At 44.2% G+C, this 21,124-nt stretch overlaps 1 protein-coding gene across 3 annotated transcripts in view; it reads left to right on the top strand.

The window, feature by feature from the left end:
- ORC3 (origin recognition complex subunit 3) overlaps positions 1-21,124 on the top strand; it is a 76,664-nt gene that overhangs the window by 5,194 nt on the left and 50,346 nt on the right. For all 3 annotated transcript variants that reach the window (XR_013345594.1, XM_077812800.1, XM_077812801.1), the window contains exons 2-4: positions 9,844-9,898; positions 17,467-17,564; positions 20,137-20,281. Coding sequence is in view for 2 of the 3 variants with exons in the window: in XM_077812800.1 (XP_077668926.1) it covers positions 9,844-9,898; positions 17,467-17,564; positions 20,137-20,281 (298 nt within the window). In the remaining variant the exon portion in view is untranslated. The remainder of the gene's footprint in view (positions 1-9,843; positions 9,899-17,466; positions 17,565-20,136; positions 20,282-21,124) is intronic.

The raw sequence follows: 21,124 nt of genomic DNA on the forward strand, positions 1-21,124 counted from the left end.
AACAAAATATAAAGTTTGGGCCGTAAGTGATTTTATTAGAAATTAAAACATTTGGTATCTGAGAGCAGGGGTGCATTTGTACATACACAAATGCATATATATTTGCATGTCTAATTTTCACTTGCAGTTACTCTAATAGTTCCTGCAAATAGTCACTTAGGCACACAGCTTGTCCGATGCATATATTCATATGTGCAATGAAAAGAAAAAAGTTCATGCTTTCCTGTCTGACATTTGAAAATTGGGCTTTTTCTATTCATATGTATTCCATCTATTCTGGACTCACATTATTAATCAGATATCTGTTTTTACACTGCCTCTTATAATTTACCTTCTTGAGAAGTAGGGGAAGTTCTTTCACTACTGGTCAGAATCTTCTAGTCTCAGTTTAGTAATCTTTCTTTGGTTGTATAGAAGTTCCTATTTGGAAATATAGGACTTGACATACAAAATCAGACTATCTATTTTAGGTATTTCTGTACTCCCCAATACTTTAGTTTCTGAGCACCTCACAATATTTAGTGTTTTTATTGTCACAACGCCTTTGTTGGTGGGTATTATGAATTAACCCCATTTTACTGATCGGGAACTGAGGCACAAAGAGACCAAGTGACTTATCACACAGGACATCTGTGGTGGAACAGAGAGTTGAACCTAAATCTGCCAAGTCCCAGACTAATGCCTGAACTGCTGCAGAAGCCTTCCTTTCTTGGAACTGTGGTCCTTTTAATCCAGCATCCTGTTTCTTACAGTGGCCAGTACCAGATGCTTCAGTGAAAAGTGCATGCAACCATGTATTAGACAGATATAGGATAATCGGCCCTCCACATTCTCCTCCTGATCCCTAATTGTTAGAGATTGGATTAAACTCTGAAGTATGAGGTTTAATATCTCTTCCAACAGTATATGTTAGCATTAACTATTACTTTTTATCCATGTAAATATCCAATCCCTTTTTGAATCTTGCTAAGGTTTTGGACCCAACAGCATCGTTTAGCAATGAGCTCCACAGTTTATTTACAAGTTGTGTGGAAAAAATAGTTATTCTTCTTTGGTTTTGAATTTGTGATATTTTAATTTTATTGAATGCCTTCTGTTCTCCTTGTCACGTAACACAAGAACAAGAGTTCTCAATTTACCTTCTCTATATCATCCATTATTTTATGTTTCCTCTTATTCGTTTCCTTTCTAAGATACACAATTTTAATATTTTCAGTCTCTCTTTGTATGAGGTTTTTTTAATGCCCCTAATCTTTTTTTTGTTGTCCTTCTCTGAGCCCCTTTTAATTCTGCAATGTCTTCTTGAAGAGGGAGTGACCAATATTGTACCCAGTATTCTAGATGAGGGTCTATCATTGATTTATATAAATGGCATTGTGATAATTTCTGAATTATTCTCCATCCCATTCCATATGCATCCCAACATCTAGTTTGCTTTTTTGACCACTGCTGCACATTAAGCAGAGGTCTTTATTGAGATGTCTACAGTGACGCCCCAAGTCCCTCTGCTGAGTAGAAGGAATTAATTAAGATGTGTGAATAGTTATTTTACATTTATTGATGTTGAACCACTTTTGTCACCCTGTACATTCACATGTTGATGTGGTACCTCTGATGCTCCTCAGAGATCTCTCTGCCCTTGACTAACATAAATTACTTTACCTTCAAATTGTGCCATCTCATTGCTGAATCCCATGTTCTGGCTCATTAATAAATCTGTACCACGTCCAATGTTGTTTAATATAATCTTGAGGCGCCCCACTGTTAGTCAGTTTTCATCAGGGCAAAAGGCTATTTTTTTCCTACTTTTTTGTTACTTTGTCTCTTACCCAGTGTTACAGAGGGAATAAGAAGCCCATGACTGCTGCACACAGCTTTGTTGAGGCTATTCCCCTGAGTTCCTTTACACGGGTGATTTTGTAAATGTAATCTTAAATCTATAAATATGAGGAGGAAATTCCATGTGTTAATAGGGTGGGTTCTGCTGCCTTATCAACAAATTCCAGGGTTTTTTACTTTTAATGATCACTGTGAAATTATTGAGATGTCGTGTGATTGAATTTCTGTCTTTATGTACCCTTTTCAACATAGCCTGTGAACCTCATTATTCGTTTGCTTGCATCAATTTTATGTCAGTGTAACTTCACAGAATTTAATGGATGGTGATTTACACCAGTACCAGTGAGAGAAGACTCAGGCCCTATTTCTGCCAGTAAAGGAAAGTCTGCATCCAGTTTGGTTAAATCTGTGTATCTTCATGGTGTGGATACTCTTAAATCACAATGATCATTTAGTCTCATTTCTTGAATAACACAAGCTGTAGAATTTTGCACAGGAATTACTGTGTGAAACTCTGTGGCCTGTGGTATTCAGGAGGTCAGACTAGATAATCATGATGGTCCCTTCTAGACTTAAATTTTTTTATTTTTATTAAATCTGTTTGAGTACCTTAAATTGATTTAGCTTAATCAATATAAGGCACTCTGATTTCAGAATGTCCACACCAGGGTGTTGTAGTAATTAGACAAATCAGCTTCTAAGAGCTTGTCTACACGTACATTTTATAGCACTCTAACTTGCTGGCTCAGGGGTGTGAAAAATCACACCCCTGAGCGCAGCAAGTCTGAGCACTTTAAAGCGCTAGTGTGGATAGGCTCCGAACACTGGGTATCCCCTTGTGGAGGTGGATTACCAGGAGCACTGGGAGAGCTCTCTCCCAGCACTCATGCACGACCACACTCGCACTTCAAAACGCTGCTGCCTTCAGAGCTGGGTGCCTGGCCAACAGCGGCCACTCTCCAGCCGCCCAGCTCTGAAGGCAGCATAGATGTGAGGGTGGCAATACCACGATCCCTGTAAAATAACCTTGTGACCTCCTGCAACTCCCTTTTGGGTCAGGACCCCCAATCTGAGAAACTCTGGTCTTGCGTGTGAAATTGGTATAGTATAGCGTAAAAGCACACAAAAGACCAGATTTCATGGGGGGAAGACTAGATTTCATGGTCCATGATGCATTTTTCATGGCCGTGAATTTGGTAGGGCCCTAAGTATTAGCCATAGCGGGAAACTTTTTAAAATTATTTTCCAGCTATAGGCAGAGCCTGTGTCTTTTATACTCTATGAATGAAAGCTTCAGGTTTTGTATTTTTTTCTTTACTCTACTCTGAGACATGCTTTACCTGCTTTCATTTTGTCTTAAAGTATCTGCATTGTTTCCTGTTGTGTTCTATGTCACTTCTTGAGAGAAGAAGTGTGAAGAAATGGGTGTGAGAGAGGAATTGTTTTCAGATCTAGATTCTGGGAGTCTTCATAGATCCCTCCACACCCATGAGTTTTTCTTTTGTGGTAAAGCAAGGTTTTAGTTATACCGATGAATTCTTTGTATTTTGAAAAGCTTCTATCATTTTTTATAAAGAATGTAGTTTTAGGAAGCAAGATGAGTTAGTACTTAGTATTTGTGTCTTTGTGGTTTACTACCTGAGCCTTGTTGATGATTTGTTCTGTTGTATATTTTTTCTGCTACAGTGATCAACAGTGTAATAGTTAGTAGTATTGACATTTAAATGCCATCTTTAGGTTTTGGAGTTAACTCAGTGAGACAAATGGAGCAGAACTGTTGTTTCAGGTTTTCTGTAGACGCAGGAAGACAACATTGAATACACGTTTTCAAGGTTGTCTTCACAATGTTGGGCTAGAAACATAGGGTATGTCTACACTACGGAATAAGGTCGAATTTATAGAAGTCGGTTTTTTGGAAATCGGTTTTATATATTCGAGTGTGTGTGTCCCCACAGAAAATGCTCTAAGTGCATTAAGTGCATTAACTCAGCGGAGTGCTTCCACAGTACCGAGGCTAGAGTCGACTTCCGGAGCGTTGCACTGTGGATAGCTATCCCACAGTTCCCGCAGTCTCCGCTGCCCATTGGAATTCTGGGTTGAGATCCCAATGCCTGATGGGGCTAAAACATTGTCGCGGGTGGTTCTGGGTACATATCGTCAGGCCCCCGTTCCCTCCCTCCCTCCGTGAAAGCAAGGGCAGACAGTCGTTCCGTGCCTTTTTTCCTGAGTTACCTGTGCAGACGCCATACCACGGCAAGCATGGAGCCCGCTCAGGTAACCGTCACCCTATGTCTCCTGGGTGCTGGCAGACGCGGTACGGCATTGCTACACAGTAGCAGCAACCCCTTGCCTTGTGGCAGCAGACGGTACAGTACGACTGCTAGCCGTCATCGTCATGTCCGAGGTGCTCCTGGCCACGTCGGCTGGGAGCGCCTGGACAGACATGGGCGCAGGGACTAAATTTGGAGTGACTTGACCAGGTCATTCTCTTTAGTCCTGCAGTCAGTCCTATTGAACCGTCTTATGGTGAGCAGGCAGGCGATACGGATTGCTAGCAGTCGTACTGTACCATCTTCTGCCGGGCAGGCAAGAGATGAGGATTGCTAGCAGTCGTATTGTACCATCTTCTGCCGGGCAGGCAAGAGATGAGGATGGCTAGCAGTCGTACTGTACCATCTTCTGCCAAGCAGCCATGAGATGTGGATGGCATGCAGTCCTTCTGCACCGTCTGCTGCCAGCCAAAGATGTAAAAGATAGATGGAGTGGATCAAAACAAGAAATAGACCAGATTTGTTTTGTATTCATTTGCCTCCTCCCCTGTCTAGGGACTCATTCGTCTAGGTCACACTGCAGTCACTTACAGAGAAGGTGCAGCGAGGTAAATCTAGCCATGTATCAATCAGAGGCCAGGCTAACCTCCTTGTTCCAATAAGAACAATAACTTAGGTGCACCATTTCTTATTGGAACCCTCCGTGAAGTCCTGCCTGAAATACTCCTTGATGTAAAGACACCCCCTTTGTTGATTTTAGCTCCCTGAAGCCAACCCTGTAAGCCGTGTCGTCAGTCGCCCCTCCCTCCGTCAGAGCAACGGCAGACAATCGTTCCGCGCCTTTTTTCTGTGCGGACGCCATACCAAGGCAAGCATGGAGGTCGCTCAGCTCACTTTGGCAATTAGGAGCACATTAAACACCACACGCATTATCCAGCAGTATATGCAGCACCAGAACCAGGCAAAGCGATACCGGGCGAGGAGGCGACGTCAGCGCGGTCACGTGAGTGATCAGGACATGGACACAGATTTCTCTGAAAGCATGGGCCCTGCCAATGCATGCATCATGGTGCTAATGGGGCAGGTTCATGCTGTGGAACGCCGATTCTGGGCTCGGGAAACAAGCACAGACTGGTGGGACCGCATAGTGTTGCAGGTCTGGGACGATTCCCAGTGGCTGCGAAACTTTTGCATGCTTAAGGGCACTTTCATGGAACTTTGTGACTTGCTTTCCCCTGCCCTGAGGCGCATGAATACCAAGATGAGAGCAGCCCTCACAGTTGAGAAGCGAGTGGCGATAGCCCTGTGGAAGCTTGCAACGCCAGACAGCTACCGGTCAGTTGGGAATCAATTTGGAGTGAGCAAATCTACTGTGGGGGCTGCTGTGATGCAAGTAGCCCACGCAATCAAAGATCTGCTAATATCAAGGGTAGTGACCCTGGGAAATGTACAGGTCATAGTGGATGGCTTTGCTGCAATGGGATTCCCTATCTGTGGTGGGGCCATAGACGGAACCCATATCCCTATCTTGGCACCGGAGCACCAAGCTGCCGAGTACATAAACCGCAAGGGGTACTTTTCGATAGTGCTGCAAGCTCTGGTGGATCTCAAGGGACGTTTCACCAACATCAATGTGGGATGGCCGGGAAAGGTTCATGATGCTCACATCTTCAGGAACTCTGGTCTGTTTCAAAAGCTGCAGGAAGGGACTTTATTCCCAGACCAGAAAATAACTGTTGGGGATGTTGAAATGCCTCTATGTATCCTTGGGGACACAGCCTACCCGTTAATGCCATGGCTCATGAAGCCGTACACAGGCAGCCTGGACAGTAGTCAAGAGCTGAGCAAGCAACTACAGGCTGAGCAAGTGCAGAATGGTGGTAGAATGTGCATTTGGACGTTTAAAGGCGCGCTGGCACAGTTTACTGACTCGCTTAGACCTCAGCGAAACCAATATTCCCACTGTTATTACTGCTTGCTGTGTGCTCCACAATATCTGTGAGAGTAAGGGTGAGACGTTTATGGCGGGGTGGGAGGTTGAGGCAAATCGCCTGGCTGCTGGTTACGCGCAGCCAGACACCAGGGCGGTTAGAAGAGCACAGGAGGGCGCGGTACATATCAGAGAAGCTTTGAAAACCAGTTTCATGACTGGCCAGGCTACGGTGTGAAAGTTCTGTTTGTTTCTCCTTGATGAAACCCCCCGCCCCTTGGTTCACTCTAATTCCCTGTAAGGTAACCACCCGCCCCTCCTCCCTTCAATCACCGCTTGCAGAGGCAATAAAGTCATTGTTGCTTCGCATTCATGCATTCTTTATTCATTCATCACACAAATAGGGGGATGACTACCAAGGTAGCCCAGGAGGGGTGGTGGAGGAGGGAAGGAAAATGCCACACAGCACTTTAAGCACAGCACTTTAAAAGTTTACAACTTTAGAATTTATTGAATGACAGCCTTCTTTTTTTTGGGCAATCCTCTGTGGTGGAGTGGCTGGTTGGCCGGAGGCCCCCCCACCGCATTCTTGGGCGTCTGGGTGTGGAGGCTATGGAACTTGGGGAGGAGGGCGGTTGGTTACACAGGGGCTGTAGTGGCAGTCTGTGCTCCAGCTGCCTTTGCTGCAGCTCAACCATACATTGGAGCACACTGGTTTGGTCCTCCAGCAGCCTCAGCATTGAATCCTGCCTCCTCTCATCACGCTGCCGCCACATTTGAGCTTCAGCCCTGTCTTCAGCCCGCCACTTACTCTCTTCAGCCCGCCACCTCTCCTCCCGGTCATTTTGTGCTTTCCTGCACTCTGACATTATTTGCCTCCATGCATTCGTCTGTGCTCTGTCAGTGTGGGAGGACAGCATGAGCTCGGAGAACATGTCATCACGAGTGCGTTTTTTTTTCTTTCTAAGCTTCACTAGCCTCTGGGAAGGAGAAGATCCTGTGATCATTGAAACACATGCAGATGGTGGAGAAAAAAAAAGGGACAGCGGTATTTAAAAAGACATTTTATAAAAGAGTGGCTACACTCTTTCAGGGTAAACCTTGCTGTTAACATTACATACATAGCACATGTGCTTTCGTTACAAGGTCACATTTTGCCTCCCCCCACCGCGCGGCTACCCCCTCAACCTTCCCGCCTCCCTGTGGCTAACAGCGGGGAACATTTCTGTTTAGGCACAGGCAAACAGCCCAGCAGGAATGGGCTCCTCTGAGTGTCCCCTGAAGAAAAGCACTCTATTTCAACCAGGTGACCATGAATTATATCTCACTCTCCTGAGGATAACACAGAGAGATAAAGAACGGATGTTGTTTGAATGCCAGCAAACATACACTGCAATGCTTTGTTCTACAGTGATTCCCGAGTACGTGTTACTGGCCTGGAGTGGTAAAGTGTCCTACCATGAAGGATGCAATAAGGCTGCTCTCCCCAGAAACCTTTTGCAAAGGCTTTAGGAGTACATCTAGGAGAACCACGCATGCCAGGGCAAAGTAATCCTTTCACATGCTTGCTTTTAAACCATGTATAGTATTTTAAAAGGTACACTCACCAGAGGTCCCTTCTCCGCCTGCTGGGTCCAGGAGGCAGCCTTGGGTGGGTTCGGGGGGTACTGGCTCCAGGTCCAGGGTGAGAAACAGTTCCTGGCTGTCGGGAAAACCGGTTTCTCCGTTTGCTTGCTGTGAGCTATCTACAACCTCATCATCATCATCTTCTTCTTTGTCCCCAAAACCTGCTTCCGTATTGCCTCCATCTCCATTGAAGGAGTCAAACAACACGGCTGGGGTAGTGGTGGCTGAACCCCCTAAAATGGCATGCAGCTCATCATAGAAGTGGCATGTTTGGGGCTCTGACCCGGAGCGGCCGTTCGCCTCTCTGGTTTTCTGGTAGGCTTGCCTCAGCTCCTTCAGTTTCACGCGGCACCGCTTCGGGTCCCTGTTATGGCCTCTGTCCTTCATGTCCTGGGAGATTTTGACAAAGGTTTTGGCATTTCGAAAACTGGAACGGAGTTCTGATAGCACGGATTCCTCTCCCCAAACAGCGATCAGATCCCGTACCTCCCGTTCGGTCCATGCTGGAGCTCTTTTGCGATTCTGGGACTCCATCATGGTCACCTCTGCTGATGAGCTCTGCATGGTCACCTGCAGCTTGCCACGCTGGCCAAACAGGAAATGAGATTCAAAAGTTCGCGGTTGTTTTCCTGTCTACCTGGCCAGTGCATCTGAGTTGAGAGTGCTGTCCAGAGCGGTCACAATGGAGCACTCTGGGATAGCTCCCGGAGGCCAATACCATCGAATTGTGTCCACAGTACCCCAAATTCGAGCCGGCAAGGCCGATTTAAGCGCTAATCCACTTGTCAGGGGTGGAGTAAGGAAATCGATTTTAAGAGCCCTTTAAGTCGAAATAAAGGGCTTCATCGTGTGGACGGGTGCAGGTTTACATCGATTTAATGCTGCTAAATTCGACCTAAAGTCCTAGTGTAGACCAGGGCATAATTTTTAAAAATTACATCTTGGATTTTGGAGCACAATTCTGCAGCAAGGGATAGAATCTGCTGCAAGTTCTATGACTGCAAATTTGCATGACACATAAATACACAAGGCCCTAAATATAAATACATATAATATTTTAGTCACTGTATATAATACTGATATATTGGTCTGCTCCTTCATCCTTCATTCACATGAGTAGTCTTAAACTCAATGGGACTGTTCACAGGAGTAAGATCTGCTGGATTGTGCCCACGTAAATATCATCATTCAAAGTCAAAACTGATAAATCTTTAAAATATTCTCCTAAAGCTAATAAAACTCTATAGTGACCAATCGGAGATTAGTAAATACTAATGGGAAATTTAGTATATCCACTGGCAGCGAACAGACAATTACTGTAAAAGACAGCGCAGAATGTTTTCCATTTGATTTCCATGCCAGGTGTTCTGTCTAGCTGTCTGTGATTTGTTTGCATTATTTTACTAATAGTGTTTTTATATAATTAGAATTGTAGTTACTGTCAAAGTATATACTTCAGTGAACAAAGTATGTCCCCTAAAATTGGAAGAATTCTTAGAGATATGTCATAGGTGTAAAGTGTTTTGATAACTTAATAAAAAATATTCCAGTCTCTTTCATCTCAACAGTGCCACTGAAGAAAAATTAATCTTTAACCTTCATATTAGCAATTCACATTTGCCCATGGTTGTTGATTTCTGTCTGATTTCAATATCTGAATTTTGCATCATACTCTTCTTTCTATACAGTATAATTAATTTGCTGCTTAGTCTCAGTTTCTTTGTTTGTTTTTAAAGTGTTAATTACAGTAGCTCTTCCATGAATCAATTGATTTGTTTTCATTTCTTCGCTTTATCAATTACTGTTTAGTCATATTTTTTGTCACAACACATTGGTTGGTAGATGGAGTTAAAAACCCATGGAAAGGTAGAAAACTCCAGCCCAAAGTTCAGAGATGATGCTTTGGGCTCTGGAAAGAACAAAGTAGGGGACACTACTTTCCGTAGGTTTCCAGCTTGAAAGAAGAAGTGAAAGCACAGCAATGGAGAAATTAGTCCATCTGGAATCACAGAATCATAATGTCCTTAAAACATTGAAAGGCCAATTCAGAATTACCAAATGTTGTTTTATTGGAACATTGAGATATTTGTCTTTTTCTGCTTGTTTCCTGTGCACCTCAAAAATTCTGATGAAATGGAAACTTACTCTGAAGTTCACATTTTGCTTGCTACCCTCTAGGGCTGCTTTGTGTTTAAACCAAGTTCCAAGAAGAGAAGGATATCTTCACAAACAGGTTAGTACATTTTGATATGTATTGCTATGCTTTAGAAAGGACCACTTGATCCCATAAGCCTCAACTCTGATTTTATTCTGTAATGTCCACATATGGATTTCATTTACTCCCCAATGCCAACACAATATTGAAGAGCTGTCATCTCTTCAGCAGCAGCATCCCAGCTAGTTATTAACTGCTATGAAATTTCTTCATCTCCAGAGCTCTGCCTTCATTGCCTTCTTCATCTTTATAGAAATCTTTTTTCAGGAAAACTTTTTCTCCATACTGTCATAAACAGATATTTTGTCAAGCCAGTAAACAATAACTGCTAAATCAAAGGAGAACCACGATTGGTAGGCACTGAATACTCTTACCTAATCAGAAATGATGCATCATTCAGCATGCTGATCATATTTTACTTCGCTTGTCTGATTTTGGTGAGGAAGAGGTCAGGAAAAAGCCGTTTGTACCCCTAAGGTTCTTGTCCATTTGTTCTGCATTATTTATGCTTCCCATCCGTCAGCCCCCATGTAGTATTCACCATCAGAGAAGAACTAGACAGGACCTACTCCCCTTGGACGTATGAGTAGTGCTGCTCAGTTCCTGTTAAGAGCAACGCAAGGGACGTCCTGTCCTTACTCCCAGGTTGAGAATGCTGACTTGGCAGCACTCCTAATCCCTGCTAGCCCCAGAGCTGTCAAAAGCAGTGATAATTTGAATGAAGAAGAGTGCGGGAGGGGAGAAGATGAGCCAGATTTTAAATCTCATTGGAAAACACTGCAGACTCCTTTATCACCAGAGGGATATACTGTAACACCTGCTTTAAAATTAATCCAAAATGATTTTCTTTCCCCAGGCCTGGCATGTCTGAAACCCCAGGAGCTTGAGATTAGGAGGTCTAGCCTAGGTTTTCTAACCATCAGTACAGAGCACTACTAGATAACTAAGACAGTGATTGGATTTTATCATGGGATAGACTTGGGACATCACAGTAGAATTTTTATTTTACTGAAACCTTTGTTTGTGTTAACATTCTGCTAAATTAATCTTCCTAAAATTGATGTTGCTCCAATTTAGCAGCCAATATGTGTTATCACTATCTTTGGGAATAGTTCAGTGAAATTTAATACAAATGTTAACTAATTTTGCTATTGTAAACCAGTCAATGTTTAGAATAATCTTTTAAATATATTTTTGGAAGATTTAGCATGATACTGGATTAAGTGAAATATCTAGTTAATTACTACAGTCCTAGAGGAGATGACATTCAACTGAGTAGGAGTCATCTATGTATTTTTATTTTTTTTACCTTGAGGAAAGGAAGAATCGGGGCGTCGCCAGATATACAAATCAGCTCTCTATCTTTTAGCTGTTCGTCATGTGGATCTGGCCATTGTTAAAATTATTGGCTGGTCACTGCATGCTTGCACACACACATCCCCTTCTTCCATCATCTACTCAGGACTAAATTTTTAATGGTGTTTAGGTACCTAAAGATGCAGGTATAGTACCTGGTGGAATTTTCAAAAGTGCCTATGTGTCTAATGCCCATTAGGGCTTAAAATTCTATTAAAATCTGATTGATTGAAAATCCCGGTAGGTCCCAAGATGTATCTTTAGGCACCTAAATACCTGTAAGTCTGTCCCTCAGTCCAAGACACTGATTTTGTGTACCTTTCTTTCTGGCCATTCAGAAAATGGACTTCAGGTATGCATTTATAGGTGGAAGAGAAGGCCCTGCATATGCACAGACTTCTACTAAGGCATAAGAAATAGGCAGTGCTCTCTTGTTTGTATGTCCAGCTTTTTGGCCCAGTACTGCAAGATGCTGAGTACTTTCAAATTCCATTAACTTCAGACAGAATTGCTGGTACACCACACCTCTCAGGACCAGATCTTTGTGCAGACTTGCACCTAGCATCTGCTGTCTAGAGGCTTGTGAAAAAAAAAAAAATTTGGTCTGATCACACATGGTAGTTTGGTCTTGCAGGTCTTTTCTTTTTTAATTAACTAAAAGCAACACAAAGGATCCTGGAGCCATTTAAATAGCTTTGTTAGTATAGGTCATTGGTCACCAACTGGTTGATTGTGATTGACTTGTCGATCGTAGAGGATCTCCCAGTCGATTGTGATCTCCGGCAGCAGTGCAGTGTGGCTCCCTGCTTACCCCGCCCCATGCTGCTCCTGGAAGCGGCCACTGCAGCCTCGGGGGTGGGGGTCAGGGGTCTCCCTCATGTTGCTTCTGCCTGCAAGCCGGGAGAGCTGCGGGGCAGTGCTTGCAGAGAGGGGCAGTGCACAGAGCCACGTGTCCCCTGCTGTCCTCACCCCAGGGGCACATTGACCCTTTCCGTGAGCAGCGTGGGGCTGGGGTAGGCAGTGAGCCTGCCTTAGCCTCAGTGCACCCACCGCCAACCAGGAGCCACTGGAGGTAAGCGCTGCCCAGTGGGACGCCGCACCCCAACCTCCATCTCTGAACCCCCTCCAGGAACCAGCACCTCATACCCCCTCCTGCACCCCAGCCCTGAGCCCCCTTCTGGAGTCAGCACCCCAAACCCCCTCCTGCACTGCAACACTCTGCCCCAGCCCAAACACTCTGCCCCCTCCTGCACCCAAATTCCCTCCCAGAGCCTGCACCCTTTACCCCCTCCTGCACCCCAACCTGCTGCTTCAGGCTCAACCCAGAGCCCCCTCTTACTCTGTGAACCCCTCAGCCCCAACCCCCTGCCCAAGCCCAGTGAAAGTCAGTGAGGTTGGGGGAGAGCGAGCAATGTAGAGAGCGGAGGATGGAGTGAGCGGGGCAGGGCTTTGGGGAAGTGGCTGGGTAGATCCTGAGTTGCCCTTAAATTCAAAAAGTGATCTTGGGCGTAAAGAAGGTTGGAGACCACAGATGTAGGTAAACAATAAGATCTTTGATGGGGGTTCTGTTAATCACAAATAGTGATACGTTCCCAGGTACATCAGCTGATTAATTTCTTACTTCTGAGGGAATTATGCACCAAGAAATTTAAAATTATGCACACAATATTTTAAAATTATACACATTTTATTTGTCAATAAACAAATGTGGCTCCAATATGGCAGTGGGGAGCACAGGCCACTGGCTGTATTGAGGTGAGAGATCACCCTGAAGCCGCCACTTCCCCCGGTACAGAGACTCGACAGTGAGGCTGCACCTGACTCTTGACACAGTGCAAGGGGTGGGCCTGCCCCAGAAATGCCCCAGGGCCCTGCCCCTCTGCGCCAGCTGTGGGTGGGCAGGCTCAACCCAGCAGGATCCAAGTGTGGAGGGGCTTAGATTGGGGGAATCCAGGTGTCAGGTGAGAGGTTTCTGGGTGGGGCAATCTGGGTGTGAGCAGCTCAGTGGGAGATCTGGATGCACAGAGGCTCGTTGGTGGGTTCCAGGTGCAGGGGCAATGGGGTTCTGCAGGGGATCCAGATGAAGGTGGTTGGGGCTTGGGGGGGAGTGGGTCTGGTTATGGGGGGCTCAGTGGGGGATCTGGGTGCTGGGGGAGAGGGGTTTGGGGGGTGGGGGTCCAAGTGCAGCTGGTTGGGGATCAGTGGGTGGGGGCTCATCAGAGAGGTCCAGTTGAAGGGGGTAGGGCTTGTCAGGGTGAGGGTTCAATGGGTCTGCTTAATGGGGAAGCCCCAGCTGCTGCTGAAGGGACACTGCATGCCAGGCTCCCACTTCCCCCCATGATTCCCCTATCTTCTCCATCCTCCTCCCCTCACTCCCACATTTCTTTCCCCCCCCCCCCCTTACCCAGCCCAACCACGGGCACTCACTGTTGCACAGAATGGAAAACAGGAAGGCTCCCAGAATACAGAAGGAGAGCATTACTGGCACTAGGATCCAGGAAGCTGCGTTCAGCTGCAGAGTCATTGGAGCCATGGAGAGACAGCTTCCTTCAGCTGGGCAGCTCTGCGATTGCAGAATGTGGGGGCAGGGACAAGTGGCATGTAAACCCTTGTGGGCCCCCCCCATGCCTCGCCACTGTTTGGAGGGGGGCAGTCCCCCCCAGAAAACTGCACCCATGGTCACCCCCCGCCTTCCTCTCCTTGCCCCCATGCTCTTCCCTTTGCTTCCCTGCTGTTTTCTGCAGGGAAACACAGGAAATCTGCGGCGTTGGGAGTGTGTATTTTCTGTGGGCATGCAGTCCTGCAGAATCCCCGCAGGAGTAATTTCTAGACACTAGACTGCAGCTGATTGTTCAGTACCTTATCATTAAAGGGAACTTGCAGTTCTGTTGTAACATTATTTTTGTTTTCATGTCTTTTGTCAAGGTTTCTTCCCCACTCTGAACTCTAGGGTACAGATGTGGGGACCTGCATGAAAGATCCCCTAAGCTTATTCTTACCAGCTTAGGTTAAAAGCTGCCACCACCAAAATGTTACACAAAGAACAGGGGAAGTGCCCACTTGGAAATGTCTCCCCCCCACAATATCCCCCCAATCCCTACATTCCCTTTCCTGGGGAAGGCTTGATAAAAATCCTCACCAATTTGCATAGGTGAACACAGACCCAAACCCTTGGATCTTAAGAACAATGAAAAAAGCAATCAGGTTCTTAAAAGAAGAATTTTAATTAAAGAAAAAGTAAAAGAATCACCTCTGTAAAATCAGGATGGTAAATACCTTACAGGGTAATCAGATTCAAAACATAGAGAATCCCTCTAGGCAAAACCTTAAGTTACAAAAAGACACAAAAACAGGAATATACATTCCATTCAGCACAACTTATTTTATCAGCCATTTAAACAAAACAGAATCTAACGCATATCTAACTAGATTGCTTACTAACTCTTTACAGGAGTTCTGACCTACATTCCTGCTCTGGTTCCAGCAAAAACATCACACACGTAGAGAGGACCCTTTGTTCCTCCTTCCCCCCCTCCAGCTTTGAAAGTATCTTGTCTCCTCATTGGTCATTTTGGTCAGGTGCCAGTGGGGTTATCTTAGCTTCTTAACCCTTTACAGGTGAAAGGGTTTTTCCTCTGTCCAGGAGGGATTTAAAGGTGGTTAGCCTTCCCTTTATATTTATGACATCTTTGCTACTTCAAATAGAAAAGTTAATCATTGTATCCATCCTGCATTGCCCTGACAGTTAACTGAACTCTTTATCTAACCTTCAGCCATTGTATCCTTCCAGGTAGTGTTAGCTGTCCTCTAAGCCAGGGGTTCTCAACCTTTTTCTTTCTGAGGCCCCCCCAACATGCTATAAAAACTCCACCGCCCATCTCTGCAACAACAACTGTTTTCTGCATATAAAAGCCAGGGCCAGCAATTGCATGGGGCCCTACGCCACAGGAGCCCACATGAAGCTAAGTGCCTCAGGCTTCTGCTTTAGCTCTGGGTGGTGTGGCTCAGGGTTCTGGGCTTCAGCTCTGCATGGCAGGGCTTATGCTTTCTGCCCTGGACCCCAGTGAGTCTAACACTGGTCCTGCTTGGCAGAACCCTGAAACCTGCTTGCGGCCCCCCAAGGGAGCCCCAGACCCCTGGTTGAGAACCACTGCTGTAAGCTACAGCAAGTCATGCTGATTAAATTGCATTTGTGAGAGTTAAAGGTAGTTACAGGCTCTGCATGCACATTTTTAAAAGAGGAATCCTACATGAAGTAAGATTGTAGTTGTGGATTTTTTTTAATTGAAAAATTACTTTATTTTCAAATGCATTTTCCCATTTCTCCTCCCGGCTTTGCATCTACTTCTTGGCTGAAGGCAGGTTTAGGAGTTCTAAAGCAAAGCAGCACCTAAGAAGCTGAGTGCAGAATGTCTCAGCAGAGAGACATTAGGACACTGCTAACAAAAAGGGTCTGATATTTAAGAAGTGCTTATTAACTTTAACGTTCAGGCCCAGATAGTTTGTCCCTTAGCTTCTTCCCATAAAGAGCCAACATGGAGGTGAGGAAAGGTTGGAGATGGGGACCAGAAATTTAGACCTGGTCTGCACTTAAGTTTTGCTAGTGTATGTCAGGAGTGTGAAAAAATCACATGCACCCCCAGCTGACGTAAGAATGTTGGCAAATGTAAGCGCTGTGATACCACCACAAATGTGCTTTCTCTGGTGTAGTTTATTTCATTTGGGGAACTGGAATAAGATATAGTGGCAAAAGTTATTATTTGTATTATGCCATTCTGGGACCCCTGATCATGGACCAGGACCCCTTTGGGCTAGACCAGTGGTTCTCAAACTTTTGTACTGGTGACCCCTTTCACATAGCAAGCCTCTGCGTGCGACCCCCCCCCCCCAATTAAAAAACACATTTTTGTATATTTAACACCATTATAAAAACTGGAGGCAAAGCGGGGCTTGGGGTGGAGGCTGACAGCTCACGACCCCCCATGTAATAACCTCGCACCGCAACCCCCTGAGGGGTCCCGACCCCCAGTTTGAGAACCTCTGGGCTAGACATTGTACAAACACTCAACAAAAAGATGGTCCCTGCCCAAGTTCCTTAGTTTCTTCTGGTATAAACTGCATCTCCACTGGGAGGTTGCTAATATTGCTATACTGGCAAAGCCTTCTAGTATAGACCTGATGTTACTGTGGAATAATGGAGGGGGACCAGAGACCCTATTGCAAGCACTGTGGAAGACCCCATGACTGGCTGGCTGAGTGGGCTGAGAGATGGAATGAAGCAAGTTGGACAGTTTGGGGAGGGGGATATTTGTAATAGGGGAGACAACTGCTAGTTTATCCAGCTGCAAGGTGGGGTGTGGATGGTTGCCAAGCAAGGTAGCCCAATGCAGTGGTTCTCAACCAGGGGCCCAAGGCTCGCTGAGGGGGCCGCAAGCAGGTTTCCAAGGGTACACCAAGCAGGGCCGGCATTAGACTTGCTGGGTCCCAGGGCAGAAAGCCGAAGCCCCATGGCCTGAGACTGAAGCTCAGGGCTCCAAGTCCTGCCACCCAGGGCTGAAGCCGAAACCTGAGTGACTTTTTAGCTTCACAGGGCCCCGTTTGGAATGGAGCCCTGGGCAATTGCCCTGCTTGCTACCCCCTAACTCTGGCCCGGGCTTTTATATGCAGAAAAACAGTTGTTGTGGCACAGGTAGGTTGTGGAATTTTTATAGCACGTTGGGAGAGGGGCTTCAGAAAGGATAAGGTTGAGAACCCCTGGCGTAGTGGAAAGAACATTGGACAAGGATTCAGGAGATCTGGATTCTAGTCCTGGCTCTGCCACTGGCCTACCGGCTGATTGTGGGCAAGTCACTTCTGTCTCTGTTCCTGCATTTTAGAGATGATGATAATGATACTAACCTCCTTTGTAAACTGCTTTGAGATCTGTGGATGAAAAGTGCTATATAAGAGCTAGGTAGGTATGTATGTATTTATTCATTTATCTTTTTGTCTCAGTTTGGGACCAATGGTGCAAGTCAGCTCATTCACCAACTCCTCCTGGCAACAGCTTCTGCATACTTCCCTCTCTTGTTCTGCCTACCTGATAGAGATATATGCAGTTAGTAGATAAATAATGGCTTGTTATGAATGAGGATAGATTTCCTTTTCAGCCATTGTATAGTTTTCTTATGAAAAAAAAGTTTTGTTTTTATAAACACCATTATGATTGCCTTTTATTTTTATTTTTCCAGCTGACTACTTTAGTGAAGCTAAAAATGATTCAGAGGACAGTGGTCTTCGATTTGCTACTTGTCAGTTGTTATGGAAGCAGATCAATTCCGAAACGGAGGTGGGTCCTGCTACTTAATACTAACTATAATTTTTACATTTTAAATCAATTCTGGTGTTTTGTTTTGTTCTTATTTTTCTGAGTGATTTCCTTTACCTGCTGACAAGATGAATGGTCTGGCAGGAAGAGAGCCAGAAATGTGAAGTGCGACTGAAACCTTCATAAGGAACATATAAAAAACACCACTGGTACACTGTTTCTAACCATGACACACATACCAATTCTGATGCATAAGCTTCCCTGCCTTACCTTACCGATGGTCCTCTTTGCTGTATCCTGGTGTATTGCCACTGTCTGATTCTAATCCAGTTGTGTGTTTTTTCTAAGCCACAGTGAAGTTTAGGCTGCTATAAACCTCAGTTTTGTGGGGTATAGGGTATCTCAAGGTCCATGGTGGATTAGGCCACGTCTGCGCTACCCGCTGGATCGGTAGGTAGTGATCAATCTATTGGGGATCGATTTATCGCATCTAGTGTAGATGCGATAAATCGATCCCCGATCGCTCTGCCGTCGACTCTGGAACCCCTCCACAGTGAGAGGCAGAAGCGGAGTCGACGGGGGAGCGGCGGCCGTCGATTCCGCACTGCGAGGACGCCAAGTAAGTGATTCTAAGTCCATCTAAGAAACATCGACTTCAGCTATACTATTCTCATAGCTGAAGTTGCATATCCACCCCCCCCCCCCCACCAGTGTGGACCAGGCCTTAGAATACATGCTGGTGAATGGAAGACAGACATGTGCTAATATGACTGAGCGCTTAGTCTGATGAACTGGTATCAACAGTGTCTTTTGTATACCAGTGAGAAGTCCTATAATGATAACTACTTCAAACAAAGCAGACTGTTTTAGGAAAAATAAAATGTTTCCTCAACCTCTTGGTTACTTGAGGCCTTATGAAATTAAGTAACCTATAATTAGGAGCCCAAAACATTTTAATAAGTTTAACATTGCAAGATGGAGCAGATGAAGAGAGATTTTTATTATGATGGTTTTTTTTGCGGGAAAGCAATCCCAGAAGATATTCTGCCTACTAGTCTTCCCTCCTCACCTGTTTCTCCCCTCTTCCTCCCCCTGTTTAAAGAAGAACTTGCACCCTGTAGTGAACTTAATATATCTGACTGAAAACATAAAAGCAGTGATAGGTAGTGGGGTTTTATACTTTTCTGGCTGTGTTTTCCAAAGATATATGTTTAAATCAGGGCTTGCTCCCATGCAGCTCATTATTATTAATATTCAGGTCGACTTCTGCAAATAGTTTTGGACACAAAAAGATGAGGGGGGAAATTTTTGAAAAAGTCGGACTGATTTGTTTTGATATTTTTTTAAATGAACCATTTCAAGATTTCATTTTGAGATGATGTTTGAAATGTTTCATTCAACCAGAATAAAAACGTTTTCATTTCAGAGAGGAAACAATGAAAAATTTCAGGTTTTGGTTTGAAACAAAGCAAATTTGGGGGGTGGATTTTTTTGTTCGACCACTGAATCAAAAAATAAATTATTCACTCAACTCTAGTAAAGATCTAGGGTCTTGGTAGAACAGTTCAGTGCAACCATGTACTCAATGTGCAGTAGTGGTCAAAAAAGCAAATAAAGTGTTAAGATACCTAAGGCTCAGAGGAGGCAGCAGCAGCTGGCTGGTCACAGCGCCTAAAGCCAACCCCATAAGTGATTTTTGTTGTAAGAAGTATGTGATTAGGTTTTGGTTGGTAGAGATGAAACCATCTGTCCATTACATTTTCTGATATTCCTAAACAGGACTACAACTTCCCTGTCTATTCCAGCAGAAGGAATATTTTAGGCTGGAAATAGAGAGCCACAAATAAACACATTTGATAATTGAAGGAAATAGAAAAATACTGCGAAAGTATATCTGTCTTTATTGATTTTTTTAAAATTATTTTTTCACGTTGATCCCAGTATGAAAATAATTTTTCAAGGATAAAAGGGAGTAGAGTTATGGTGACAAATAAGGCATGTGTTCGCTGAAGATATTGTTTCATCATCTAAGCCTAATACTTTTCTTAGCTGATTTTTTTTCCTGTTTAGATTTAAAGGAATTGAATGTTGACTCTCCTGTGTAACTGTAGAATTCACACAGAAAATACTTTCAGGTGTTCTGTAAGACAATAGGGATTTAGAGGAGTAGATATAGACATCCTGCCAGAAAATAATTGCACTGTTTTGTACATCCAGAGGTCACTTGCTTTTTCGTAGCTAAATACATTTTTTTTCTCCTCTGTGCCTGAATCATTTTTAAGATTACTGTTCAACCTGTCATGCAGCAACATACTTAAACAAAGATGCAGTATTCCTGAATTTATTGAGATGCTTGATCAAAGCATCAAGGGAAAACAGAAAGCAACACTTCTGTTTCTGCCACCTAATAAATTATACACTCTGGTCATAATTGGCAGAAAAACAGAATATTAATTTAGAATTGAACCCTGGATAATTTGCTTTGGGGCTTTTAACAACCAGTAAAGTGACAAGAGGGAAGCGGGAAAGGGGGGACTCCAGTGTCTCCCCGCCTGTGTATAATAAAAGCCATGTGTGTGTGTTTGTTTTCTAGAAAATACAAGAAGAACTGAATAAACAATTATTTGATAACTTAATAAGTTTTCTGAGACAATCTCACTCTGAATTCCAAACAAAGAAGACAGAATGGATGTGTCGGATGAAATCCAGTGAAATTCCTACTGCAGCTCTTGTCCTAGGTAACTTTTTTGCATTTTAAGACACTTTGTCTGTCAAACCTCTAAATTAGGTTAAAGATCAAAGGAAATTGAGTTGGAGCCTTCCAGCTATTGGAGCAAGCAGCTTGAACTTCAGAAACGTTAATAGACAAGATTCAGAGGAAAGCTGTGTCGGTTTTTCTTGTTTTTCCCATATGTATAAAGGCACAGTGTGAGAGCATCTCCACCATAGGTTTTGCCTTAGGCAATAGGAGGAAGTGGACATCAGAACATTTGGATTCTATTCCCATTTCTACCACCAACATGCTGTGTGAGGTTTGTCTGATTATCTTGTTTTTTTTTTATATGGCATCCATTACCATGGGATATGAGTGCCTCATGAATTTATTCTCCCAATCCTCCTTCTAGATAGGCAAATATTGTCCTTATTTTTTATTTACAGTTTTTATTTTTCCAAGTACAACAAATATACCAAAACACCAGATTCAGCATAATGCTCAAAGTAAGTAAAGAGGTTAGATTAAAGAGCGGGGATGGGAGGGGTAGCAACATAATCTATTTTAAAGAGCTACAATAATCATAGACCTCTTAAAAAGTCAGCCCAAATTGCTTTGAATTTTTTGAATATTCTCCTTCTGCAGAATGTGAGTCGTCTGTCAGATGCAAAGTCAGCCATATCACTGAGTGACGCATCAGTGTTTGGTGGGGATTGACTTTTCCATTTTTTCAGGATTAATTTTTTTAGTTACCAGTGTTGATCATTGGGACCATGCCGCTTTTTTACCAGGTAATCTCCAGGTATCAGGAATACATCCATGGATGAAATTTAAGGGGGAGGGCTTCAACTTGACATCCAATATTAAA

Source organism: Eretmochelys imbricata, chromosome 3, assembly GCF_965152235.1.
Source record: "Eretmochelys imbricata isolate rEreImb1 chromosome 3, rEreImb1.hap1, whole genome shotgun sequence".
NCBI classification, from domain to species: domain Eukaryota; kingdom Metazoa; phylum Chordata; order Testudines; family Cheloniidae; genus Eretmochelys; species Eretmochelys imbricata.